This window comes from Orycteropus afer, unplaced genomic scaffold (genome assembly GCF_000298275.1).
Source record: "Orycteropus afer afer isolate SDZICR_OR568_19922 unplaced genomic scaffold, OryAfe1.0 scaffold00094, whole genome shotgun sequence".
Lineage (NCBI taxonomy): Eukaryota > Metazoa > Chordata > Mammalia > Tubulidentata > Orycteropodidae > Orycteropus > Orycteropus afer.
The window spans coordinates 9,709,901-9,736,502 of record NW_006921681.1 but is presented as its reverse complement, the minus strand read 5'-3'; the positions used below and the strand labels follow the sequence as shown (position 1 = coordinate 9,736,502).

Below are 26,602 nucleotides of genomic sequence, written 5' to 3'. Positions count from 1 at the left end.
TAGACAGCTTTCTCTCCCCTATTAGACTGACTTGGTACCTTGGCTGAAAATCAAAAGTCACCATATATATCTGGGCCTATTTTTAGATTCCTTTTTCTTTTCCATTGATCTGTATTTCTATCCTTATGCCAATGACATACTTTATTTTACAGAAAGTCTTGAAACTGGATTGTATAAGTCCCCCAACTCTTCTTCTTCTAGATGGCACTGAATATTCTATCTGGATCCTATGCACTGCTATATAAATTACCATATAAATTTTAGAATCAGCTTGCTATTTCTTCAAAACAGCCTACTGAAATGTTGATAGATTTTGCTGTATCTGTAGATCAATTTAGTGAGAATGAAAATCGTAACAATATTGAGTCTTCTAATCCATGAACTTGGTATGTCTTTCTTAATTTCTCTCAGCAAGGTTTTATAATTTTTAGCATGGAAGACATTATTCATGAGATTGACTCCTGAGTAACTGATGTATTGTGACACTTTTGTAAATGATATTCTTTAAATCACATTTTCCAATAGCTAGAGTAATACAATTCATTTCTGTCTAATGACCTTGAATGCTGAAATCTTGACAAAATCATTTACTAGGACTAGCAATTTTCTTACATATCCCATGGTATTTCCAACATAACAATGTGTCTATTATCTGATCTTTACGTTTTTTAATTTCTTTTTCTTTTTTTTCTTTTTTGCCTTATTGCAATGGCTAGGACTACTACTCTGCTGCTGGACAGAGTGTCTTCTTTCCAATCTTAAGGGAAAAGAGTAAAATATTTCACCATTAAGTGTGATGTTAGCTGTAGGTTTTTCACATGCCCTTCAACAGATTGAAAAGTTCCCTTTTATTCATAGTTGGCTGAGCATTATTGTGAATGAGTGTTGCCAGCCTTCTGGTTAAGTAGTCAAATGTCTTAACTATAAATCTTAACTATAAAGAAAATGAAAACTAACAATCATTAATCTGAGTTTAAAGCTTGATTTTAGAAGAGTCTAGAGATAACAATCTAGTATTTTCCCCAATACTGAATCTAACAACATATAAAGGCATTTGTCTGTCTGTGTATTCATTTGGAAAGACTTCATAAAGCACAGAGATGGGGTGGTTGTAATCTTTACAAAAGGCAACCATTTGACTGCTAACTGGAAGACTGGTAGTTCAAACCCACCAGCCATTCCTCAGAACGAAGACTGGGCAATCTATTTCTGTAAGAGATACCGGTAGCCTTAGAAATCCAAGGAGGGATCGCTATGAGTCAGGATTGACTTGATGGCAGTGAGTTTGGGTGTTGTTTTTTTTTTTTTGGTTTTAATCATCAGGATTGGATCTTCCATGGTACCACTAGGTAACTTTGAATCAGCAAATTTTAGATTACCAGCTGAGCACAGAACACCTGTATCACCCAGGGACCTTGGATCTAGCAATATGTTATATATACTCTTCAAAGGAGAAAACTGGGATCTAATGGTCAGATAGGAACCCTGGTGGTGCATTGGTTAAGCATTCAGCTGCTAACCAAAAGGTCAGCAGTTTGAACCCACCAGCTGCTCCATGGGAGAAAGATGTAGCAGTCTGCTTCCATGAAGATGTATAGCCTTAGAAACCCTATAGTCAGTTCTATTCTAATCAACTCATGACAATGGGTTTGGTTTTGGGTAATGGTTAGATAATTCTGTCAAAGTGCCCAAGAAAGACATGAACCTTCATCCAAATTCCTTTGATATCTCTCATTCAAAAACTCCCAAATCTAGGATTCTGATACCCAGTTTAGGAAAAAGAACCAGTTACTTTTTTGGTTTTTTCTTCCCTACATGTCCTTTCTTTATGCTTCTGCATACATATGTTTCTAATCTCCTATGTATGAGTAGTGTGTTTGTTAGTTGTTTCTCCATTAAGTGTTAGGTAATAAGCAGCCTCCCCATCCCTGTCAAGGGTTAACCCTTGAGTTCTTTATGAATTTGTTTTATAAAATTTTTCGTTTGGTGAAAAAGGTACACAAGGTATTCATCAATTCAACAATTTCTACACCTATATCTTATGAATTCTTAACACAAGAACTTAAGGGATAAGAACTTGGAGGTTTTAAATAAGTACAATAGAACCACTAAGGGCTATTAGAAAAAGAATGCTAATAGCATCAACCTGAAAAAAAAGGGGGGCAACATGTACACGTCATTACAGTGGCCATGCATACCTGAAGAATCGGCTTTTTTCTGTGTCCATAGAGTGGCACTCTCGTTTGCTGCTACTAACCTCTGTGGCCTTCACTACATTGGTCCAGTGAATGGGAGCCTTACAGAAAAAAACACCCAGTCCTTTGGGCCGAGCCTGTAGCCGCCAAGAAGTGAGGTGTAAAGGCACAGCAAATATATCCCCTGGCATGATGGCTGGAAGCACCACTGGCTCTGCCACAGAAATAAGAGTTAGCACTGTGAGGCAATGGCCCTCCTCCCCAAAGATACCAGTGCTCAGGAAAAAAGGAGGACAGCCCACATGCACTGACTGCTTGGCAAGATACCCGATGGTAAAAAGGGCTTTGACAACAGTCAGCATATGTTTGTCAGACATTTACTGTAGTCTAGGCACTCAGAACTTACTGTCTGGTGCTGATGGGCTGTCCAGTCTCAGTTCCATTGGTGTCTCAAGTCTGTTCCTTACAATGAGGGCTGAACGGACAGTGATCACTTTCCGAGCACTGCCTTCCATAGTCACTGCAAAGACTACCCGGACAGGCGGGAGAGATGAGAACTGTGAAAAAGAAAGAAAAAAAAAAAAAGAGGAGCATAGCTATACTTTTGAAAAGCCACATAAAATGCAACAAACAATACCAACCAGAATGCCGAAATCTAAAGTATTATTACTACTATAACCCTCCAGTGGAATTACAGTCATTAAACCTGGAAATGGCTCAGCTTTAGTGGGAGTAAATATCCTATACAGTTACATTGTTAAAAACAGCCAATTCTAAACATTTCTATAAAAAATAGTTTACTCATATGTGATAGCACGAAGTGTATCACAAAGAAAAGTAGTCCTAGGCCTCTGGACACATTATAAAGAACTTCTCCTAAGACTGTGATAATAACCTATGAAATTTTCCAAACTCCCTGCAATTTAATAAGAGAGGGTCTCCTTCATTCATAATGTCTTTAGAATCCTACTATCAGCCCTTATATGAAAACTGTCAACAGGCCTTGTTTTAAACTCTACAGGAGGACAATACAATGAAGATCATCCAAAATGACTAACAGGTCAGACACATTTAGGCAGGATTTTACACAACATTAAATGATTTACCTTGTAGGGTATTTTTCTCCCAGATTAATATTAAAGCGAGAAAACACTCTGCAACACTAAAAATGGGTTGGATATTGACCATATATAAACAGAAAAACAGAAGGAAGTCTTTTGAGATGAAAACTTGTCTTTGTCAAATCTAGGGAGTGTATAATAAAGAGTTCTCTGTATTTAGTGTACCCTCACAGGGACAAGTATCTTTTCTTTCCCCCGTAAATGTCATAAAATTTACTTTCTAAGTCCAGACACTACTGGATGACATGTCTACAGAAAAAGCAACATTTGTATTTCAAAGAACTTTAAAAACAAGCTTCTCTTTCTTCACAATAACTTTCTAAGTTCTGTTCAATAATTACTCTTTTATAAACAGGATATCAAGGCTCAGAAAATTCAATATAATGAAGGGAAATTATTTATTTTTGGTCTTGGGTTGCAGCCACTACTTTCTTCTTTCCATATGTTCATTCACACATTCGATACACACATTTTGTGCAATGTGCCAGAAAAAAATTTTTTAAGTATAAAATTCCATACTAGGTACACCAAAGAGAAAGTTTCTACAACTATTATTCTTAGAATGAGTGTCCAGAACATACTGACAATGCTTTATTATTGGAGAAACAAATGACTCCATACCCAAGCTTTTCATATTGCCAATTTTTTTTATTAAAACAAACAGCATATGAAAACCAACCTAATAAAATGACAAAATGAAGAGCTCCATGTTTTGAACCAAGACTTCCAGGAAGCTCAAACAAAAGGGCAAACTAAGCTTCTCTGGAGTGCTTTCAGAGGAATTCAATCCTGGGCACAATTATCACCAAAGTTGAAGGTGCTATGAGCCAGTGTAATAAAGTCCCAATACAGCCAAGGCCCAGTAACAATGTTTTAAATCTTATTACTGTTGCCTCCCACCAGCCACTCCTTGGAAGAAAGGTTGGGCAATCTACTTCCGTAGAGATACCACCTCAGAAACCCAAGGAGGGGTCACTATGAGTCAGAAATGACTTGACGGCAGTGAGTTGAGTTATTGTTGCCTCCAGGCCTGCCTGAAATTTCACATTTCAAAATTTGCTATCCTCAGGAAGAAGTTATAAGCAAAAACCTGAATAAAGTTTTTTAATATCATTGTATGATGATGTTCAAACTCTCAATGGGAAAAATAATCTTACTATTTTTCATTCTTATTTACATTTATGACCTCTAGATCCAAACCTATGGAATGCATATAGCCATACAAGGGTTCATTTATATTTGAACTTAAAAAGAAAAGGCGATCATTTGCCTTTTCTTCTCGTTCCCTGTAATATTCAACTTAGGTGAAAAATGTTTTCTTACAATTTCCTGTAAAAGGAAGGTAATCACTAATCAAAAAGGCCGAAGATATCACAAATACCTCATAAAATCCTCTGATCATCAAGAAATATATATATCAAAATGGAAAATGCTTTATTACATATTTACTATAAAGAAAGAAATATGTATCAGTGTATGGGCCAGGCACAAGTGCATATACTCACTAAGCATGAATGACAACAGGGAATCATACTCACATAAACCTGGGGATGTATAATATTTGTTCTGCTGCTTGGACTGCCAATCTAAGAAAGATTCCAAACGTCAGAGAGTCAGCATAGACCTAAGATAACAGGCATCACTAAATTCAATGACAATGTCATATGCTTGAAAGGGTGGTGTTTGTGAACACTCTCAGGTAAAGCAACACTTCATCTATGATGAAGATAAAACACCTCTAAAGATACAGGAAAAGCAATGTTGTATTCATTTTATAAACATTCAGTGTACTAGAATGCTTCAACGCACCATTAAACCTGTATTAATAAAAATGCACCATTAAACCTGTATTAATGCACCTGTATTCAATGCACCATTAAACCTGTATTAATAAAAACTTCAATGCATTAGAAAGTCATCTATGGGGGGAATTAGTCACTCCACTGACAGACATGAATTTGGGGTTGGGGTAGAGAAGTAACAGAGAAAGAAAGCAGTTTTCCCCAAGAAACATCAGGCAGCAGAAAGGAACAATGGAAATGAACACTTGGAGACCAGTGTTTTCCAAGAAAAAAAGTATGAAGCAAGCAAGCCTGAGGAAAGCAGTAATCTCTGGCAGATCTTCTCTTTCTTCCTTGTAACTGGCTACCCCAAACTGAATGCAATTATCCTATGAAGTATGAATGGGGATCAGGCAAGAGCACCCACCATGGCTTCATCAACCAGAACACCAGCTTCCACAGCACACACCAGTCAGGGATGCTACCTGCATGGTCCCCCAAACTGGCCCTCCAACCTCTAGGATACAGGTTGGGGTAAAGTTAGGAAAAGGATGTGTGAGAGTGTATGTGATCTGAAAAGAAATGACAGGGGAGATCTGTCTTTGTGTCACTGAGGATTTGGGGACACAGAGCAAGAAGGATCAAGGAGCAGCATTATAAAAATGAAAGGAGATAGTGCATAAAGGGAGGACGCTGATACGCAAAATAAAGCCAAACATGCTGGGCAGGCTAGTGAGCTGCCAGTCAGGCCAGTTGAGTATGAAATGGAACTACGTAGGTGAGGGATTATGTGTTAACACCAATTTAAACCTTGTTTTTCTACTCATATTAACCACTGCCTGGCTTATCTCCAAATTGATTACCAATGTCTATGACTGAACAGAAATAATCGTAAGTCTATCTGTTGCCACTGAGTTGATTCCAACTCACAGTGACCTTAACGGACAGAGTAGGACATAGAGTTTCCAAGGCCGTAAATCTTTAGGGACACACATTTTTCCTGCATAGCAGTGGGTGGGTTTGAACTGCCAATCTTCTGGTAAGCAGCCAAGTGCTTAATCACTGTGCCACCAAGGCTCCTAATCTTAAGTCTGGGGGAAATAACGAACAAGAACATTTCACGAGAGCAAGGCTATCACATTGAGCTCTGGTGGCATAGTGCGTAAGGCATTTGGTTGCTAACCAAAAGGTCAGCAGTTTGAACCCACCAGCTGCTCCACAGGAGGAAGATTAGGCACTCTACTTCCATAAAGATTTACAGCCTTGGGAACCAAACAGTGGTTGCAATGAGTTGGAATCAACTTGATGGCAGTGGGTTTGGTTTTTTGGTATTAAGGCTATTACAGGTTTAATCGTTTGACTACCTAGCTTTAAAGGGGCTGTGGCATGGCACAATGGTGCCATCAAATACCCATTCTATAGTTACACACCGTGGAAGATGATGAATTCTTATCTGGTGCTGCATATCGGAAAAACGTCCCAACTTTGTCCACAGACACTGGGCTCACTTGTTCCCAGCCATTTACTCTCACTTGCAGTTGATGAATCCGGAGGTCATGGGTATGTCTATCAGGTGAAACAGAGAAAATAACATAATGCACACCCTCAAGAAGGGAAGAAAAGTACAAGTAAAGCCTCCAATCTTATTTACTACAATGTGACATAAAAACCTAGTTGGCTAAACCTTTAGGTGAATACATAACACAAAGGAAATCAGGAGAAAATTTTAATTGTATTTCGTCCTTACAACACAGAAAGATCTGTAAAGCCTGAGCAAGACTGCAGAGGCATCTACCTTCCCATTGCAAAAACCATGCAAATCTTGTACACTACCCCATGTCTCTCCCTCAGCAGCCCCACACCAATCTTTATAAAATAATGACATCAGCTAAATCATTTCAATGGGGTAGTGTACAAGATTGTGTAAAATATTGTGCTGGCAATTTAATCATATAACCACACCCTTGGAAATGTATAATACAACATTTCTTCTTAGTTCCTTTGTTGACTATCCTACTTCTCTCACAACCACATCTAGTTGTTTGGCTTGGGTCCCACATGACTGTAGCCAGGTTACGTGAGACAGAGCCCTCAGAATTTTAGGGCTGTAACGCTTAGCCAAAACTGGAGCAGAAGGCAGTAGGCCCAACAGGAGGAAATTGCACATTTAGCTCTATTTTAGATTTTGCCTAATTCAAGCCAGAAGCTTCAAACAAGAAACTGGATTTGAGGTTGACAGGAATGGGAGAAGGAGATGGGGTGGAGGTGGCTATGTGGGGTACAATGTGCCAAAGTGTGTGTGTGTAGGGGCAGAGAAGACATTTATTTTGATAAATTCAAGCAGAACAGTGGAGCTTGAAATGGGTTACAAAACATGGAAAGTGAAAAACAGAAGTGACAAAAAGGTCAAGCCCTTTCTGATACAACAGAGATAGGCTTATTGAGAAATGCTGCCAACAATTCTATAGTTAGTGCTCCCAAGATCTTTGTAGAACAAGAAAATGCTCACTATCTCTGGAAACTCTAACATGGTCTCCAGGTACACGTGTCTAGCATAGTGATTTTTGTTTAAACATCTTTTTTTTCTGCAAAACCCTTGGGGCCCCACAGGTTCAGTATCCTTGCCACTAGGAGTAGTGTGTACTGGTACGAGAGTACACAAAAGGAAGAAGTGTTTGACTTAGGATCAGGTTTGCACACAAAGACTTAATATACTATTAGAAGCATATGACTACGGAAGGCTGGAGACAAGCTCTTAAATTTCAGCTAAGCTTCAAAACAAATAAGAGATTCAAATATTGAAATCTTAACCTATTCAAATACTAAATCTTAACCTATTCACAAAAGGAGTCCTGGTGGCACAGTAGTTACATACTCAGCTGCTAACCAAAAGGTCAAGAGTTCATATCCACCAGCCACAACACAGGAGAAAGATAGGGCAGTCTGCTTCTGTAAAGATTACAGCCTTGGAAACCCTGTGGGGCAGTTATACCTTATCCTACAGGGTTGCTATAAGTCAGAACTAACTTGACAGCAATGGATTTTTTTTCCCCCACTTATTCCCTGGGTAGTCCTTTCATTTAAAAATGTTTGCATATAATGGGAAACTTTATTAGACATTTTATAATCTCTGAGTAATTAGACATAACCTTCTTTCGCATTTACTTCAGTTCTCTGGCTGGCTATTTTAGTTTGTCAGTGAGCAGTCTCCCCAGATAAATTATTCTTAACCCTCTTGAATCAGAACATCTTCCTACTATTGGCTTTACTTCCTAAAACTATCTGCTTGCTGCAAGTGCTATGTAGCATGTATGTATCTTAAAACTGAAATCAATATGCTTTAGGAACCTTTAAAGAACACATGACACCACTACATCATGAAAATCAGGCCAGGATGCAATGGAATGGAGAATTATTACCTGTCATGGAGTAGTGCCTAAGGTATTTGACTTGCTAAGCAGAAGGGTGGCGGTTCAAACCCACCAGCCACTCCTCAGAAGTGGCTGGGCAATCTACTTCCCTAGAGATACCGCCTTGGAAACCCAAGGAGGGGTCGCTATGAATCACAACAGACTCAATTGGCAGTGAATTTGGTTTTTTTTTTTTTTTTTAAATGCTTTAACTAAATTATGTGAAACATAAAGGTTACCACTTTGCATGACAAATAAAGGGAAAATTAAATAAAGAAATGTACTTCCAAGACAATAAGACAGTCTTTACATTTTTTAAAAGGAAACACTGATTTTCAGAATATCTTTTAAAAATAAAACACTAAAATGATTAACAAGAAAAGTGAAAAGAAAAAACACTAAGGACAGTCATTTATATCTATTTTTTTATTACAGTAAAAAATAAGATAAAATTTGCCATTCTAACTATCTTTAAGTGTACAATTCAGTGACATTATTTACATTTATAATGTTGTGCAATCATCACTACCAATTTCCAAAACTTTATCACCCCAAACAGAAAATCTATACCTATTAAATAGTAACTCCCCATTCCACCTCCCCGACAGAGCCCCTGTAACCATGAATCTACTTTCTGTGTCTATGAATTTGCCTATTCCAGATATTTCATATAAATAGAATCATACAATATTTGTCCTTTTGTGTCTGGCTTATTTCACTTAGCATAATGTTTTCAAAGTCCATCCATGTTGTAGCACTTCTCAGAACTTCATTCCATTTTGTGGCTGAATAACATTCCATTGCACTATGTATCATATTTTGTTTATCCATTCATCTGCTAATGGGTTGTTTCTTCCTTTTGGCTATTGTGAATAATAAATTTAAAAAAAAAAGAGATAGACAGAGAAAAGAATAAACCATGCCTTACCTGTGTCTTAGCTTTCCTCTTGCTTCAAATTCAAACGGAATCTCTTCACCCGTGAGAACTTCTCGCCATTCACTAACATTGTGGCCATCATCAAGAAATGCTCCATTCTCTTCTGGAACTAACCCTGGACTCCCACTGTGAGACAGTGCAGCCCTGGAACCAAATCAGATGCAATCAGCTCATCTCTCTTCCTCCCTGACTCTCCTACAATAGCCTTCTGTGCTGGGAGTGGAATTCCTTCTGGAATAGCAATAAATATATAATATAATATATATATATATAATATAATCTGGCTACAAAGGATGATCTACAAGATCAGGAACTAAAGTTACCTTCATGGTCAATCACAACTTATTGAAAACTTTAGAAATAACTGAAAGTTACCACTACAAAATCACTCCCCAAAAGCAGCACTAGAGTTTGGTACACAGGATGCTATGTAAACTCATGCACGATTTTTAAAAAGTAGCATTAAGTCACCATACAGACTTTAACAGACCCTAAACTAAGTGTAGGAGCCCTGGTGGCACAGTGGTTTAAGATCTCAGCTGCTAATCGAAAAGTCAACAGTTCAAATCCACAGCTACTCTATGCTCTATGCAGCAGTCTGTTGCATAAAGATTACAGCCTAGGAAACTCTATTCTGTCCTATAGGGTCACTATGAGAATGGGTTGGTTTTTTGTTTTGTTTTTTTTTTTTCCACTGAGTGAAAAAGAAAAAAAATATTCTCCTTCAGAACATTATCACACTTAGTGGATGCAGGAGAAATGTAGTTTCAAATCAGTGGATTCTGTTACTTATTTCATGCACTTTATTATCTAAACTGGAAAGATCAGCATGTATTTGGAAAGTTGAGCCAATGTCTAAACAGGCAGAAAGTTGTTAGAGAGGTTCTCACTTGGCTTAGGTAAACTCTCTAAACTCCACCCAATTCCATCTGGGTTAAAGTGTGTTTTAGGTTTGGAAGATCATTCTTTTTTGGGGAGAAATGTTTTCAAAGCAGTCTTGGAAAAAGAAGGTAAAAATGTTGGTTTAATAATCATATACCATTACCTAAAGTGAAGTCTTAAAAAAAGACAGGGGAGAGAAGTGGAAAGACTTTTGTATCCATACTTTCTACTCATGTTCTTAATTTGCTTAAATTTTACGTTAAACAAAATGCATTCCAGGATCAAGATCATAATTGGATATTTCAGACTTAAGATATACTTCTCTGACTACAGAGTCTACATTGAACTGAACCTCCATCATAAATCCCAGCAACACGGTAAGCTACTGACTCAAATACAACCCTTGCTCTGCTGGGCTAAGACACGGGAGCTTTTGATGGCAGAGATGGCTCAGAGTGACACGGTAAGGGTGCCCCTTACCTGGTGGGCGTGGTGGTCAGGGTGGCAAACCACAAAGTGCACCCTGTGTGATTCCTGAGGGCAAAAGGGACAAAGGGCTGCCGACGCTTGGGAGTTTTCACCTCTGCTAAGAACAAACAGAAGAAGGCTATTAGCACCCATCTATATGTGAGTGGCGAAGATCTTCCCCATACCTGGAGATACTGCTTCAAATTGTCTCTTGTGCAAAGGGGCTGAAGGTAGAGGAAAGAGCAAATTGCCACAGTTGTGTCAATAGGACAAATGGAAGCTCCATGTATTTGCTGCCTGGTAGGGGATGACTTAAAGGAGTTCTTGTGGTGTAGTGGGTAAAGCATTTGGCTGTGAACCAGAAGGTCGGTGGTTCAAACCCACCAGTTTCTCTGCAGGAGGAAGATGAGGCAATCTATTTCTGTAAAGATTTACAGCCTTGGAAACCCAACAGGGGTTGCTGTGAGTCAGAATCAACTTGATGGCAATGAATTTAGGCGGTGACTTGGTCCTACCCTCTGACAACTGGTTGTGATACATGCCCACCTCTGCCAGACCCCAATCTTCCCACACTTCTCATGGGCCTATCCTCCAGAAGAAGATATCAGGACCTAACATGGCTGGAATCAAGAAAAAAAAAAAGAAATGGAAAGAATAGGAAAGATTCTGTTCTCCAATACTACTCCCAAAAAAGATATTTTAAACATGTAAACCAAATGATGGCAAGATAAACCACACATACTTATTTAAACTTGTCCAAAGCACCTTTACCTCACCCTTTAAACAAACATGCCACTTTAGTCATATACACATAAGCTTAATTATGTATGATACAGCAAAATAAAAATTCTTTCTTATTCTCTAATAGTTGTTGTTTCCTCAGTGAACAATCAGATATACTATCCCAAAGCTTTTTAAATGAAAATTTAGTTCATTTTTGCATACCACTATATGATGGGTACTAAGTGAAACATTTGGCTGCTAACCAGAAGGTCAGATGTTCAAACCCACCAGCTGTTCTGCAGGAGGAAGATCAGGCAATCTACTTTGATAAAGATTTATAGCCTTTGAAACCCAATGGGGGCTGTTATGAATTGGAATCAACTTGATGGCAGTGAGTTATGGAGCTACAAAAGGAGCATAAAAGCTTCTTTTCACAAAAGAGCTTCTAATTGGGAAAACTGGAAAGAAACACTGATCATTACAAGACTATAAGCAATCAAATGCTAGAGTTCTGGTCTGCCTATAAACAATGGAAGAAATCAGAGAAGTGTGTGCCAGGATGACCAGAAGGCTGCCTCAGGAGCCTATAGGCACTGCGGCTGTGTGGTGTGGTCAGGCTTGTGCCTGTTCCATGAGAAGAGAATATCCACTCCTCTTAGCCAGGGCCTGCATCTCCTCACTGCCATGAAAAGTAAGAGCAGTGAAAGCCACAGAATCAGCAGCATCCAGTGCAGAAAAGTCTCCTGGTGGCATGCTCACAGCAACATAAACACCAACAAGAAGGATGCAGCCCAATCATATTTCGTGCCCATTTTGAAAGCACATATGGAGTCCTGGTGGTGGAGTGCTACATGCTCAGCTACTAACCAAAAGGTCAGCAGTTCAAACCCACCAGGCACTCCATGGGAGAAAGATATGGCAGTCTGCTTCCATAAAGGTTAAGCCTTAGAAACTGTATTGGGTAGTTGTATTCTGTCCTGTAGGGTCACTCTGAGTCAAATCAACTGAATGACAACGATTTTAGTATTTTTTTAAAGCACAAAGAGCCTGAGCAAGCCCATGACCCCAGTGGTCTGCAGCTGTGGGGAAAAGACATCTCGAGGTGACAGCATGTGCTGACTGAGAACAGTAGGGCAATATTAAATTCAACTCACAGGGCCAGATGTTGTCTGCCAATGTCAAGAAGGCAAACTGCCTTCCATTTTATTCCATTTCCATCAGCTTGTTACTACCTCTAGAGTAAGGCCTAGGGCAGCAGCCTAGAAGTCAGTGTAGTGATTACTGCTACTTTTTAAAAAGCTATCACTTTCTTTTTATCTCTTCAAAAGTTTTCAGGAGTTAATACTACAAACACTGCAAAACAAGCAGTTTCAGGTTAAGGCAAGTTCTATTTTGACAGCAACCATGGCTCATGGGAGTCTGAGAAACAGTAATGTGCTAAAGAACTGAGCAGTCTCTGTGTGACTCCACTATTTCATTGTCAGTCACTTAGAGACACCCCCAAATACTTCTGAAAGATAATCTTCACCTACAATATATCCATTTCTCACCCCAAGAGCCTCATTTAATTCCCAAGGTTTGCTTCTTTTTTTTTAAAAAAAAAAAAAAAAAAAGTGTTCATCAAGTGGAAAATTAAGGAGTAGCTGTGAGGCTGCTGACAAGAGCAGAGGGGGAGTAAAAAATTTAAGAGCTGTCTGACGGGTAAACAGCATTTACTGTGGCACTTTGAAAGGCACCTCCCACTCCACGAGTGCAGTGAGAGAGCTGCTTTTATTACAGTAGATAAAGGACCCAGGAGGAAAAGAAGCCAGATGTGCTTTCATATCCCACTGTGAGCCAGACTGTAAGTTTCCATTTGCAAATTAGATTTAAAAAGAACAGGTGGCAAGTGGCTTTGATCAGCATGTAATACAACATCAAGTGCTGGGAATCCACATAAAAATATTCACAGGTCCACTGTTTAGGAATTAACTAGCACAAGCACACACACTGCTTGGGTCCCTAAGCTCTTGTGGTGATCAGACATACCAGCACAGGTTTCATTAACCCACTTCTCTGAGGATAAATATACATGGCTTGCACACAAATCTGGATCCAACATCAAGGGACAAATCTGACAACATTCCAGCAGGGTCCAAAATGTGTACTTGCCTTTGGCACAGCACCAGAGACAAAAATTCCCAAGTCCATCAAGGAGAACAGCATTCTCCAGTGGTCTCAGAAAATCCACTTCTAGAGACCAGCCCTCATTTCTTCATGGGCTGAGAGAACCTAGAGCTCTTCACATCCAAGTTCAGTTTCAAATGCCTCTGGCTGAGGAAATTTCAACCCCTTCAAAATTGTTTTATAGAGTAATTTGGCCATTATAAACAGTGTACTTTTTCATGCTATAGAAAGAAAGGACCTGGTTTGTAAATGCTAAGAAATAGATTAAAGTCCCTGGTCTGCCACTAGTTGGTTATGTGAATGAAGGCAAATTACTTAAGTCTCTCTGTCCTCATCAGCTAAACAGAATTAATGTTACGCTTAGCCTAAAATGGGAACTCTGGTAGAGTAACACCTAAGGCATCTGACTGCTAACCAAAAGGCTGATGGTTCAAACTCACCAGCCACTCAGAAAAAAGATTGGGCAATCTACTTCCCTAGAGATACCACCTTGGAAACCCAAGGAGGGGTCGCTATGAGTCGGATCGACTCAACAGCAGTGAGTTTGGTTTGTTTGTTTTTATAGCCTAAAATATTAAGTAATAGATATAGAACAGCTTAGAAGCATCAATCCATGAATAAAGGAAGATTCAATCATGGGCTTTCTGTATGAGCTCCCCCCTCAAACATCCATCCTGGTAAAACCTTCCAGAAAAAAAAAAAATCATACCACTGCCTCCATATATCAATATCCCTGCTTTGTACTCTTGGTAAACGAAGCCAAAATGGGCTTTTTAAATAAAATACATCATGACCCAGGATCTGGTGTCAGCCAAGCACAAACATAAATCATCCAAATTAAATCACATTTCTTAAAACAAATGAAGAAATGATCATCTTGGGATTCCAACTCATTAATGTTCATGGTGTTCTCTCCCACATTCGCTTATTCATCAAATTTCTGCGGAACCTTAAAGGGTGAGACACAGAAATAAAGAACCTTTTCTTTTCTATCTCCTAAGCACCTAAACTCAATTCTAAAGAAATAAAGGTCCATGTCTAAGCAATTATTTACTGGGAAATGTTTTCTTAGTTCCACTCTTGATCATTACAAGCACCTATGCAATAAAGCTCCTTGTATTACCATAAGATTAAATGTATTCTGTAATCATAGACTTGCAACATTGCTTGATGGAAGATGTTTTTCTTTCATTGGCTTGCATATCAACATAGGAAATCATGTTTAACTAACATTTGATATTTCTCCATCAAACACTGTGAGTTTATTCCATTTCCATCAAAGTTTAAGGGAAATGGAAGAGAGATACCATGAGAATTAGCACATCGCTTACTTCTGATGTACAGTACAACTCTGTTCAGTGGTTGGAAATGTTCTTTCCTGTCACTAACGCAAAGTACTCACAACTGAGTGTACCCCATTCGACTCCCATTCATAGAAAATAGATGTACAAGGCAGTTCTTAAAACAGCAAAATAAAGCAAGCCCTCGCTTGGCTGTACTGTACCTCTAGCATAGATCTGGTGCTCTAGGTTAGTCAGACTGGCTGTACTCCTAGTTCTAAGGTAGACAAGGGGGAGGCCTGGTAGACAGGAAAGACAAAGTTAGAGGGTAAGAATAAACACAGTGAATAAGAAGACTCACCTCCAAAACATAAGCACAAATAGAGTACATTATAAAAACAGCAAGCATTGTGCAATTACAGGATCATTCCCATCAGTGATTTGTAAGAGCTAAGGATGCACTTGACAAAGTGAAGGACACATTTCTATGCTAGCCTTTCTGGTGGTAGCTGTGTCAAAGTAGCATGCTCTTTTTCTCCAAATTGGGAGATGGAAATACATTCACAAAATTCTCCTGAAGAAAATGACAAGCCTTTTCAGACTTTTAAGCATGTGTCTTCTTAAATGATGCCAAAAAGTTGTAAAAACCCAACAATACCAATTTAGTAGGATTGTTCCAGTCAAAACTGGAAAAGGCAAATAGTAGAATGCTAATCCCCCAAAGTTCTCAAAAATTCAGAGAAGAGTCAGTATGCTTCAAATTTAAACAATCTCTAATAAGGAGTTATTGCACAGTACTACTTAAATCTTAAATTTAAAATGGAAGTTTTTAGAATATTTACATTTGAAATTTTTATAAAGTTTTCTTGGAATGTAAAACTAACAAATTCAATAAGGTGCCATGCCATCCAGGGGTACCTGTGGAATCTCAGCCCTTACTGAATAAGGCCAACAAATATGTCAAAAATGAGGCCAATAGTTTCTTTCCCCTGATAAAGAAACAGTAAGAAATCAGTAGCTTCCTTAGGCTAAATTTTGTGTTAAGAATCTCTATTCCAAGTGTTCATATTTGAAGCTGGCCTAAATCACAACTTTTTTGGGGCATGACTAAACGGTCTTGAGTAAGACCTTAAAAGTTAGTGATCAGTTCACTGAGGTTCAAACCTACTGACTTTCAAAACAAACAGCCAACAATCATTGAATGGGTCTGTTAAAAGAACACAATCCTATTTGCTATATTACCACCCAGATTTTCCAATAAGAAAAGGGGCTTGGATATTTAGGTATATTCCATTATGTCTAATTTAAAAGATAAGCCTAAGTAACAAGAAAAACTTATAACTAAAAATTAAGTTTTAACTTAGCACTGGCATTTAACATAGATAAGGCAGCTTAGTAAGAATACAGAATTAAAGAAGAAAAACAAAAACCAAGAGAGGAACAAAAGAAAATCCTTCATCAGAATCTTGAAGATCAGGCCTTCATAATGTTTATGCTGACTCTGGATATAAGATCCCCCTGTATGAATAAAGTTCTTTAGAAATACACTTTCCTAGACCATTATATCATATAACAGAGATTATTTAGAGCCTTCTGGGTAGACTATATTTTCTTTTTCTTTTTTTTTTTAATTGTGATTTGGGTGGAAATTTACAGAGAAAATTTACTTTCCATACAGCAGTTCACATATACTTTGTCTCATGACATTGACCACAATTTACCACAATGCAACAGCTCCCCTCCCACTTCCTCCCTATAGTTACCTCTTCCCTGTGTCCATCCCTCCATGCACCCCTGCCCCCTGAGCTGTCTCCCTGTGCATAAGCAGCCCTTCTTTCTCCCATGATTGTTCTTTCCAAGCATATCTTGGGTAGACTATATTTTCTTAACACAAAAATTGGGGAGGCTAGAAGAGGCAGAATTGAAGCTGATGATGTCTGAAAAGCCCTGGTTCCTAAAGCAACGACCTTGAGAGTCAGGAGCAGCAGCCTGGGAATACAGAGAGCAAGCACAGCTGACATTTCTTGGTCTCTCCTTCTAGAAGTACAAGGCACATAGAAAGTCCACTTATACACCCTGAGGAGAGATGAACCAGTTCAAATATTTCATACACTAAGAAAACCCTTCTTCCCATGACACGTTTGCAGACCAGATGGAATATTTAAGTATTCATGAGCTATGTGAAGTCCAGCCAAGACTCTCCAAAGAAATCACACTGAAAGAGCTGGAGCTGCGTTGAATTTGGATGACAATGGCATGTGGAACAACTAAGGGTCATGCAGTTGTCCATCACAATCTTCCCAGCTCCGAGGAAAACAGAGTTCCGTGGTGAGGTATTGAACAAGGAAAGAAAACAGTATTAATGAGAACAAACAACTTCTCTTTCTTCAAGGAGCTGGGCATTCAATTCTTTTATGCTTTCTGAACAATACAGGGCCTCCCTTTAAAAAAAATTTCCCCATGGGATCCTGCCATTTTCCCTCTTGATAATAATATATACAAACCCTATCTCTCTAGATTTAAAAGACTAAAAAGAAATTCTAACCAGTCAAAAAATCTAATCAATTGGAAAGCCAATGTTTTGCTGAGTAAAATACAAACCCACCAAGGGCTGTTCCTATTCCTGTTAGGGGTACCCATTCAAATGCAATGTGACAAGAATTGAGGAACTGTCTGCTGCACATCCTTTCTTCCCCACAAAGGTAGATTTGAGCCCCTGTTAAAAGTTCCATAACTCATACAAGAAAATTATCTTGCAAAGACTAGAACTGTATTACAGAAGATCATTTTTCCATGAAGAATGATGGCTGTATTTGGATTTCTCAGTGAAATACTGCTCAACAGTGATTTTGTTAGACATTTCCAGAGAAAAGTCTTACTTTGTCCAAAGCATGGAGGATCCACTGAAGAGCCCATCCAGTCTTCTGATTTGTTTGAATCTACTTCCTTGTCCTGTTTACAGTAATCTGCCATCCATGATTCTTTGGTACTTATATACTGGTCTGGAAAGAAGTCACCGAAGATATTAAGAACAGAAATATAAAAGATTGAAGGTTGATGTCAGATCATTTCAATTCAGCACAACAAATTTTTATTGAGTGCCTCACTACATACTAAACACTAGGCTAGGTTCTAACAAATTTGTGCACTACATAACTTCACACTAGTAGAAGAGAGTAATGTTAACAAAATGACCGCCACCACAAAACTATGCCACAATGTGAAAGATGCCAAAATAGATATAAATAAAAGTCTATGGGAACACAGAGAAGGGGAAAAATTCATTCTGCTTTGGTAGAAATGTATGTGTTTGTGGGGTGGTAGCAGGGAGAATAACTGCAAAGTCCAGAGATATCTTCAAAGATAGGGGACTTTGTTTTGGGCCTTGAAGAAAGAATAGAGTTTAAAGTTTATCAATGGGATTAGCAGAAGAGAAACATTCCAGGCAGAGAGAAAGACAAGATATGAAAGCACATGGTACATTCAGAGAACACTGAATACTCTGATGTGGACTTAGCACAGTGTATTGGGGTATGGTCATAAAAAAGACATCTAGAAAAGAGAATGGACTGATTTGTGAAGAACTCGGTATACCTTTCTAAGACAGAGGGTTTGGAGATAAGCCAGTTAGGAGGCTATTAAAAAACAAACTCATGATATTGAAATCCAGCTGACAACTCTTAGGTGAGAGAATTATAATGGGGATAACAGGTTAATAATGTACCTCACCTGGATGAAGAACTTTTAAAAAAAAATTTATTGTGATTTGGGTGAAAGTTTACAGAGCAAATTCATTTTCCATACAGCAGTTCACGTATATTTTGTCTCATGACATTGACTGCATTTTCCCACAATGCAACAGCTCTCTTCTCACTTCCTCCCCATAGTTACCTCTTCCCTGTGTCCTTCCCTCCATGCACTCCTGCCCCCTGAGCTGTCTCTCTCTGCATACACAGCCCTTCTATTCTCCCATGATTGTTCTCTCCAAGGAGTGTATCTACCTAGTGAAAATGTTCAGTTCATATGGTTGTCTCTTGTTTGGTTGGAAGCCACAGAAGTGGGGTCAATTCCAGAACTGAAGGGCAGCTATGGGCCATAGTCTCAGGGGTTTCACCAGGCTCTATCAGACCAGGAAACATGGTCTTTTTTTTTTTTTCTTTCTGTTTTTGAGTTTTGTTCCACATTGTTCTCCCACTCTATCCAGGATCTCCTACATAGATCCCCCTCCGAGTGGTTGATAGTGGTAGCCGGGCACCATCTAGTTCTTCTGGTCTCACAGTCGTATAGGCTAAGGATCACATGGTGTGCCAGTCCTTGGACTAACTGTTTCTATGAATCATTGGTTTTCTTCATTCTTCTTTGCTCTGGACAAGGACAGACCCACTGTTGCATCTAAATGGTCACTTCCAAGCTTTTAAGATCCCAGTTGCTACTCACCAAAGTAGGACGTGGAACAATATTTCTGTGTATTATGTTATGCCAATTGAGCTTGATGTCCCCTGTGACTCTGGTCTCGAGCTCACAGATCCAACTACTTGTTCCCTCTGGGTAGCTGGCTGTGGCCAAGAAGTGACTACAACCTTGTCCCTTGTCAGCTCTACTATATACCTGGGAATGTTTACAGCACATACCAACATACTTGCAGAAACTTGTCTGCTAACCCTATACATGGTTATGGACACACTCTCCCCTGCATAGACATACCTAATCGTTCAGCCTGTCCCCATCTATCCACCCGCATATCAATGTTTGCCATCACTGATAACACTATATGTGCAAAAGGGATCATCTTTGTTGTCTGTACCTCCCATGCACCACTCTATGTCTTCCTCTTCCTCAATGCCATTGTGTTGATCACTCACATTTGGTACATTGCCTTTCCCTTCACCCAAATCAATAGTTGTCTCTATCTATCTAGTAGTGTTCCCTCTACTCCCCTCCTACCCCTGGTAACCAATAAAGAAAATTTCCTTCCATAAATAAATTTTTCCTTGACTTTTACAATAACGGACTAATACATAATTTGTCCTTCTGGATTGACTTATTTCATTCAGCATAATGTCCTCCAAGTTCATCCACCTTATGCGGTCTTTTGCAGATTCTACATTATTCTTTAGAGTTGCATAGTATTCCATTGTGTGTACGTACCATAGTTTGGTTATGCATTCTTCTGTTGATGGGCACCAAAACTGTCTTCATCTTTTTGCTACTGTAAATAGTACTATAATGAACATGGGTGTCCATATATCAGTCCTTGTCCTGGCTCTCACTTCTTTAGGATATATATCTAGTAATGGAATTTCTGGATCAAATAGTATTTCTAAGGAATCACCATACTGCTTTCCACAGTGGTTGTATCATTTTACACTCCCACCAGCAGTGTAAGAGAGTCCCAATCTCTCCACATCCTCTTCAGCATTTGTTATTTTCTGTCTTGTTGAACTTTGCTACTAGTGCTGGGGCAAGGTGGTATCTCATTGTTGTTCTGATTTGCATCTCTCAACAGCAGTGAGCTTTTTTTAATGGCTAATGACCATGAACATTTCTTCATGTGTTTGTTGGCTGCCTGAATATGTGCTCTTTGGTGAAGTGTCTATTGATGTCTTCTGCCCATTTTTTAATTGGATTATTTGTCTTTTTGTAGAGGCATTGGGCTTTACTATAAATTTTAGAGATAAGTCCCTTGTCAGATAAGTCGTTACCAAATATTTTTTCCCAATCTGTACGTTCTCTTTTAACTCTTTTGGAGAAGCTTTTGGAAGCACATAAAAATTTAATTTTTAGAAGGTTTCATTCATCTAGTTTATCTTTTGCTGTTTGTGCATTTTGGGTTATGCTTGGCAATCTATTTATGCCATAAATTAGGGCCCCTAAATTTGTAACTACACTATATTTTTCCTCTTTGTGGTTTGTAGTCATCCTCATTTGTCAATTAATGTCTTTGGTTCCCTGTTTAAAATCTTGTAAGCTTCTTTTGCTTTGGATACTTGCCATAACTGGGTTGGTTTCTGGGTTATGTCATCAAGTGTATTAATGGTCAGCTATCATTTGCTATTATTAGTTCTCTGTCCCAAAGGACTTCTTTTAGTATCTCTTGTAAGGTTGGTCTGGTTTTAACAAATTCCCTTAATTTCTGTTTATCTGGAAATCTCCTAATTTCCCCATATTTTAGGGGCAATTTTGCTGGGTATATAATTCTTGGTTGGAAATTTTTATCTTTCAGGGTTTTATATATACCATTCCATTGCCCTGGACAAAGAACTTTTAAACTGATTAAAATATCACAATTTTGGAGCATGAATTATTAATTTCTGGCCTTCAGTCTCAATATTTAGCCATCGAAGTGAGATTTAAACACTGACAGGTCACAGGAAATGTTTTTGCGTGTCAGCTCACTACAAGGAATGAGGAGTTAAAGGGAAAAACACAAACAAAAAACTCAGTTTCACCACTGACAAGGATACTTTTTGGAAGATATTTTTAAATAGAACCCTTGTTTGTAGGAAGCTCTTGTTTATTGCAGTTTTTCAAAGTACTACTATAACTCTGTATAACTTTACAGATTAACAATGCAAGTGTCAAAAATAATATAATTTAGAAGGCTCTTGAGGTGAATTTACTATTGCAAAAGTGATATTAATATCTAGGTAAATGAATGTATTAAGTCTGATCATTTAAAGCAATAGTTTTAAATTTCTTGTATTAATCAAGTTATAGTCTGATTTCTCTCCTTACTCTGACACAGGGGCAAGGCAATGGCCGTTCTAATATTTAGCCTCAACACAACACACACAGTGAGGAAAATTCAGACTGGCAACAGTATGTGTTCTCATTCAGCAATAACTACGATATTACCGAAAATCAGATCTGTGCAAATCAATAACTGAAACAGTTCATGTGAGTTTTCATAGCAAAGGTAGGCACTACCCAATTGGGTGATGATGTTACTCTTCTTTTACAAGGACAGATGGATCTGATTCACTACATCTAATCTAGGAATGCACACTTCAGTGTTGCCAAAGAAGCTTTCAGAACACACACCATTTGCTTGATGACCCTTTAACCAAGTCACTTTCATAGTTAGGTCAATATGATATTTTATGGGAAACAGCATGGCAACATACCCTGCTATAAAGACAAGGTCCAAATCACACCTTTTAAGAATTATTCCCAAGTATATAGTAGAGCTGACAAGGGGCAAGGTTGTAGTCACTTCTTGGCCACATCCAGCTACCCAAAGGGAGCAAGTAGTTAGACCTGTGGGCTCAGGACCATAGTTGCAGGGAACATCAAGCTCAATTGGCATAATACTCTACAAAAAACATTGTTCCACATCCTACTTTGGTGAGTAGCGATTGGGATATTAAAAGCTTACAAGAGTCCATCCAGATGCAATGATGGGTCTGTCCTCATCCAGAACAAAGAAGAATAAAGAAAACCAAAGATGCATGGAAACAATTAGTCCAAGGACTGGCACACCATGTGATCCTCAGTCTATAAGACTATGAGACCAGAAGAACAAGATGGTGCCCGGCCATCACTGTCAACCACTCGGAGGGAGATCTATGTAGGAGATCCTAGACAGAGTGGGAGAACAATGTGGAACCCAACTCAAAATCATAAAAAAAAAAAAAAAAAGGACCAGGTTGGCTGGTCTGATACAACCTGATGGAACCACTGAGACTATGGCCGCTAGTTGCCCTTTAGGTGTAGAATTGAACCCACTTCTGTGGCTTCCAGCCAAACAAAAGACAGACATATGAGGTGAACATTTACAATAGGTAGATAAACTGCTTAGAGAGATCAATTATGGGAGAATAGAAGGGCTGTGTATGCACAGGGAGATAGCTCGGGGGGCAGGAGTACATGGGAGGAAAGGACACAGGGAAGGAAAAAGAAATAAATAAAAAGAATGATTTCGTTATGTCTTGAGAGGAGTAAATCTAAACTCACTCCCAGAACATTTTCTAAATCCCAGTGACTAAGCATTATGAGAAAATTCTTTATGGACACTTATGCTTCATAAGTAACCTAAGCTCTTGTTTGATCACTGACGGGATTAACATAGAATGCCAACCTCTGAAGCACCAGGCTGAGACAAATGCTAAGGTCAGTTTAGGTTTCATCAGCAAAGCACCCATGATGAAGAAGTGATGTCTGGCATAAACCAAATACTGCCTAAACCAAAATTAACAGACTTCCAGGTAAGGAACTTATGTACAGAGAGGTACCAGTCTTCTAAAGACAACTATCTACTCACCAATTAGTACAGAAGTGATATTTATATCCAAACGGGGTTTAGCCTTGGCTTCCAGTTTCAGCCGAGGAGGATGGAGACGACTTGCTGCCTGTTGCTGCCAGGATACAGAGCATGGCCATGGCTCAATAAATGGCTCCCAGCCTACAAGAACACAGGAAATAAAGTCATCTGTTCAGCAGATATCAAAAGTTTATAGGGAAATACTGTTCACAAATGCTCAGCAAACTATAGCTTAATAGCTTTCTATTTCCAACTTTAATCTCACCATGACAGCATCATCTTTGGCTACAAGTCATCCTACAGATGTCTGGATGTCTAGAGGATATGAGTAGAAAAGGTGCTATGTATCCCCACCATGGTCTTCCAGAGATGGCAACAAAGAGGGGAGGGAGTATATATGCCTTCTTCTGCTCAAGGGCTAGTAGTATCTACTCCTAACCCAATTAAGGAAAAAAATATTTTGGACTCAAGTTACAAAAGTAACACAGTGGCATAAATATTAAATTTAATTTTCCTGGTTACAGCAATAATACATTGGTTGAGTAAACTAGGTATCTTTGAAGGGTCATTAACTTTTTTGTTTTTATCTTAAAATATATGCACAAAATATATATAAGCAACATATATGTATACTTTAAAAACAATACCTCAAGCACTTATTACTCAGCTTAAGAAACAGAAAATTGCAAGTTCTTTTGAAGCCCTTGAGTGCCATTCCCCCATCTCATTCCCCACCCTCCCACTACTAACACTTTCACACCCAACTTCAGGTAACTACTGTCTTGAATTCTGAGTTAATCATTCCCTTGTGCTTCTATATAGTTTTAACACAAGTGTATATTTCTGAAGAAATTGATTTCTTTGTTCTGTTTGGTGTCTTTACATAAACGGAATCCAAGTGTACATATTGTTTTGCAGCTTTCTATTTTTGCTCAACAATGTCTTTGAAATTCATTCCTGTAGATGCATGTAACTGTGGCACATCTGTTTTCACCACTAAACAATAATTCACTAATAAACATAGCAAAATGTATTTATCCACTCTATCGCTAAATGACATTTAGTTGATTCCTGTTTTATTGCTATTAGGAAGACTACCACTAAAAGCAGTCTTGTATATGTTCCCCAGTGTACACAAGCAAAGTTTCTCTAGAGTATATGCTTAACAGAAGTGTATTGCTGTGTTGGGTATGCTAATATCCATATTCATAGTCAGAAATATGAGTTCTATGGCTCATGTCCTCACCAATATTTATTATGTTGTTCTTGTTAGGTGCCATCAAGTCCACTCCGACTCACAGCAACCCTATGTAAAATAAAATGAAACACTGCCCAGTCCTGCACCATCCTCACAGTCCTTGCTAAGCTTGAGCCCACTGTGGCAGACACTATGTCAATCCATCTTGTTGAGGGTCTTCCCCTTTTTCACTGACCCTCTACCAAGCATGATATTCTTCTCACAACATGACCAAAGTAGGTGAAATGAAGTCTGGCCATTCTCACTTGTAATGAGCATTCCGGCTGCACTTTCTCCAGAACAGATTTGTTTCTTCTCTGGAAGTCCATGATATTTTCAGTATTCTTTGCCAAAACCACAACTTAAAGTTATCGGTTCTTCTTTGGTCTTCCTTTTTCATTGTCCAGCTTTCACATGCATATAAGGCAAATGAAAACGCTATGGCTTGGGTTAGGCACATGTGAGTCCTCAAAGTGACATCTGATTGATGTCCAGCAGGTCTGATTTCTTGACTGCTGCTTCCACGGGTGTCGATTGTGGATCCAACTAAAATTAAATCCCTGACAACTTCAATCTTTTCTCCATTTATGGTGATGGTGCTTATTGGTCCAGTTGTGAGGATTCTGTTCTCTTTATGTTGAGGTGTAATCCATACTGAAGTCTATAGTCTTTGACCTTCATCACTAAGTGCTTCAACTCACCTTCACTTTAAGCAAGCAAGGTTGTATCATCTGTATATCGCAGAATGTTAATGAATCTTCCTCCAATCTTGACACTGCGTTCTTCTTCATACAGTCCAGTCTCTCAGATTGTTTGCTCAGTATACAGATTAGTATAGTGAAAGGATATAACCCTGACACACTCCCTTCCTGATTTTAAACCACACAGGATCCCCTTATTCTGTTCAAACGACAGGTTCCTGGTCTATGTATAGATTCCCCATGAGCACATTTGTGTTCTGGAATTTCCATTCTTCACAGTGCTCCATAATTCTTCCATAATTTGTTGTGATCCACACAGTCGAATGCCTTTGCACAGTCAGTAAAACACAGATAAACATCTTTCTGGTGTTCTTTGCTTTCAGCCCAGATCCAACACACATCACTAATGATATCCTTCATTTCACATTTTCTTCTGAATTCCACTTGCATTTTTTGAAGTTCTCTGTCAATATAATGCTGCAACCATTTTTTAATTATCTTCAGCAGGATTTTACTTGCATGTGATATTAATGATATTGTTCGATAATTTCCACATTCTGTTGGATTGTCTTTCTTTGGAATGAGTACAAATAGCAATCTCTTCCAGTCAGTTGGCTGGGGAGCTATCTTTCAATTTCTTGGCATAAACGAGCAAGTGCCTCCAGAGCTGCATCCATTTGTTGAAACATCTCGATGGACATTCCGTCAGTTACTACAGTCTTGTTTTTCACCAATTCTTTCAGTGCAGCTTGGACTTCTTTCAATATCATTGGGTCTTGATCATATGCCTCCTCCTGAAATAGCTGAACATAAATCAATTTTTTTTTTTTGGTACAGTGACTGTATTCATTCTTTTGATGCTTCCTATATCATTCAATATTTTGCCATTGTTGTTGTTGTTAAATGCCATCAAGTCAGACCCAACTCATAGCAACCCCTCCTTGGGTTTTCCAAGGTGGTATCACTATGGAAGTAGATTGCTCAACCTTCCTTCTGAGGAGTGGCTGGTGGGTTTGAACTGCCAGCCTTCCGGTTAGCAGTTAGGTGCCTTAGATACTACGCTACCAGAGCTACATTAGAATCCTTCAATATTGCAACCCAAAGCTTGAATTTTTTCTTCAGTTTTTTCAGCTTGAGAAATACCCAGCATGTTTTTCCCTTTTGGTTTTCTAACTCCAGGTCTCTGAACATTTCATTACAATACTTTACTGTGTCTTCTTGAGCCCTTGAAATCTTATGCTCGGATCTTTTATTTCATCATTTCTCCCATTTGCTTTTTTGTTGTTGTTGTTGTTACGTGCCGTCAAGTCGGATCCGACTCATACCGACCCCTCCTTGGGTTTCCGAGGCAGTTATCACTACGGAAGTAGATTGCCCCATCTTCCTTCCAAGGAGTGGCTGGTGGGTTTGAACCGCCAGCCTTCTGGTTAGCAGTCAAGTG

At 38.8% G+C, this 26,602-nt stretch overlaps 1 protein-coding gene across 1 annotated transcript in view; it reads right to left on the bottom strand.

Moving 5' to 3' along the window:
- The window catches only part of VPS13D (vacuolar protein sorting 13 homolog D), a 435,877-nt gene that overhangs the window by 241,579 nt on the left and 167,696 nt on the right, over window positions 1–26,602 (bottom strand). The window contains exons 37-45 of the mRNA XM_007942672.2: window positions 23,224–23,364; window positions 17,843–17,965; window positions 15,188–15,262; window positions 10,807–10,912; window positions 9,436–9,588; window positions 6,528–6,663; window positions 4,855–4,902; window positions 2,602–2,752; window positions 2,199–2,409 (exon numbers count right to left, since the gene is read on the bottom strand). Of these exons, the coding sequence (XP_007940863.1) occupies window positions 2,199–2,409; window positions 2,602–2,752; window positions 4,855–4,902; window positions 6,528–6,663; window positions 9,436–9,588; window positions 10,807–10,912; window positions 15,188–15,262; window positions 17,843–17,965; window positions 23,224–23,364 (1,144 nt within the window). The remainder of the gene's footprint in view (window positions 1–2,198; window positions 2,410–2,601; window positions 2,753–4,854; window positions 4,903–6,527; window positions 6,664–9,435; window positions 9,589–10,806; window positions 10,913–15,187; window positions 15,263–17,842; window positions 17,966–23,223; window positions 23,365–26,602) is intronic.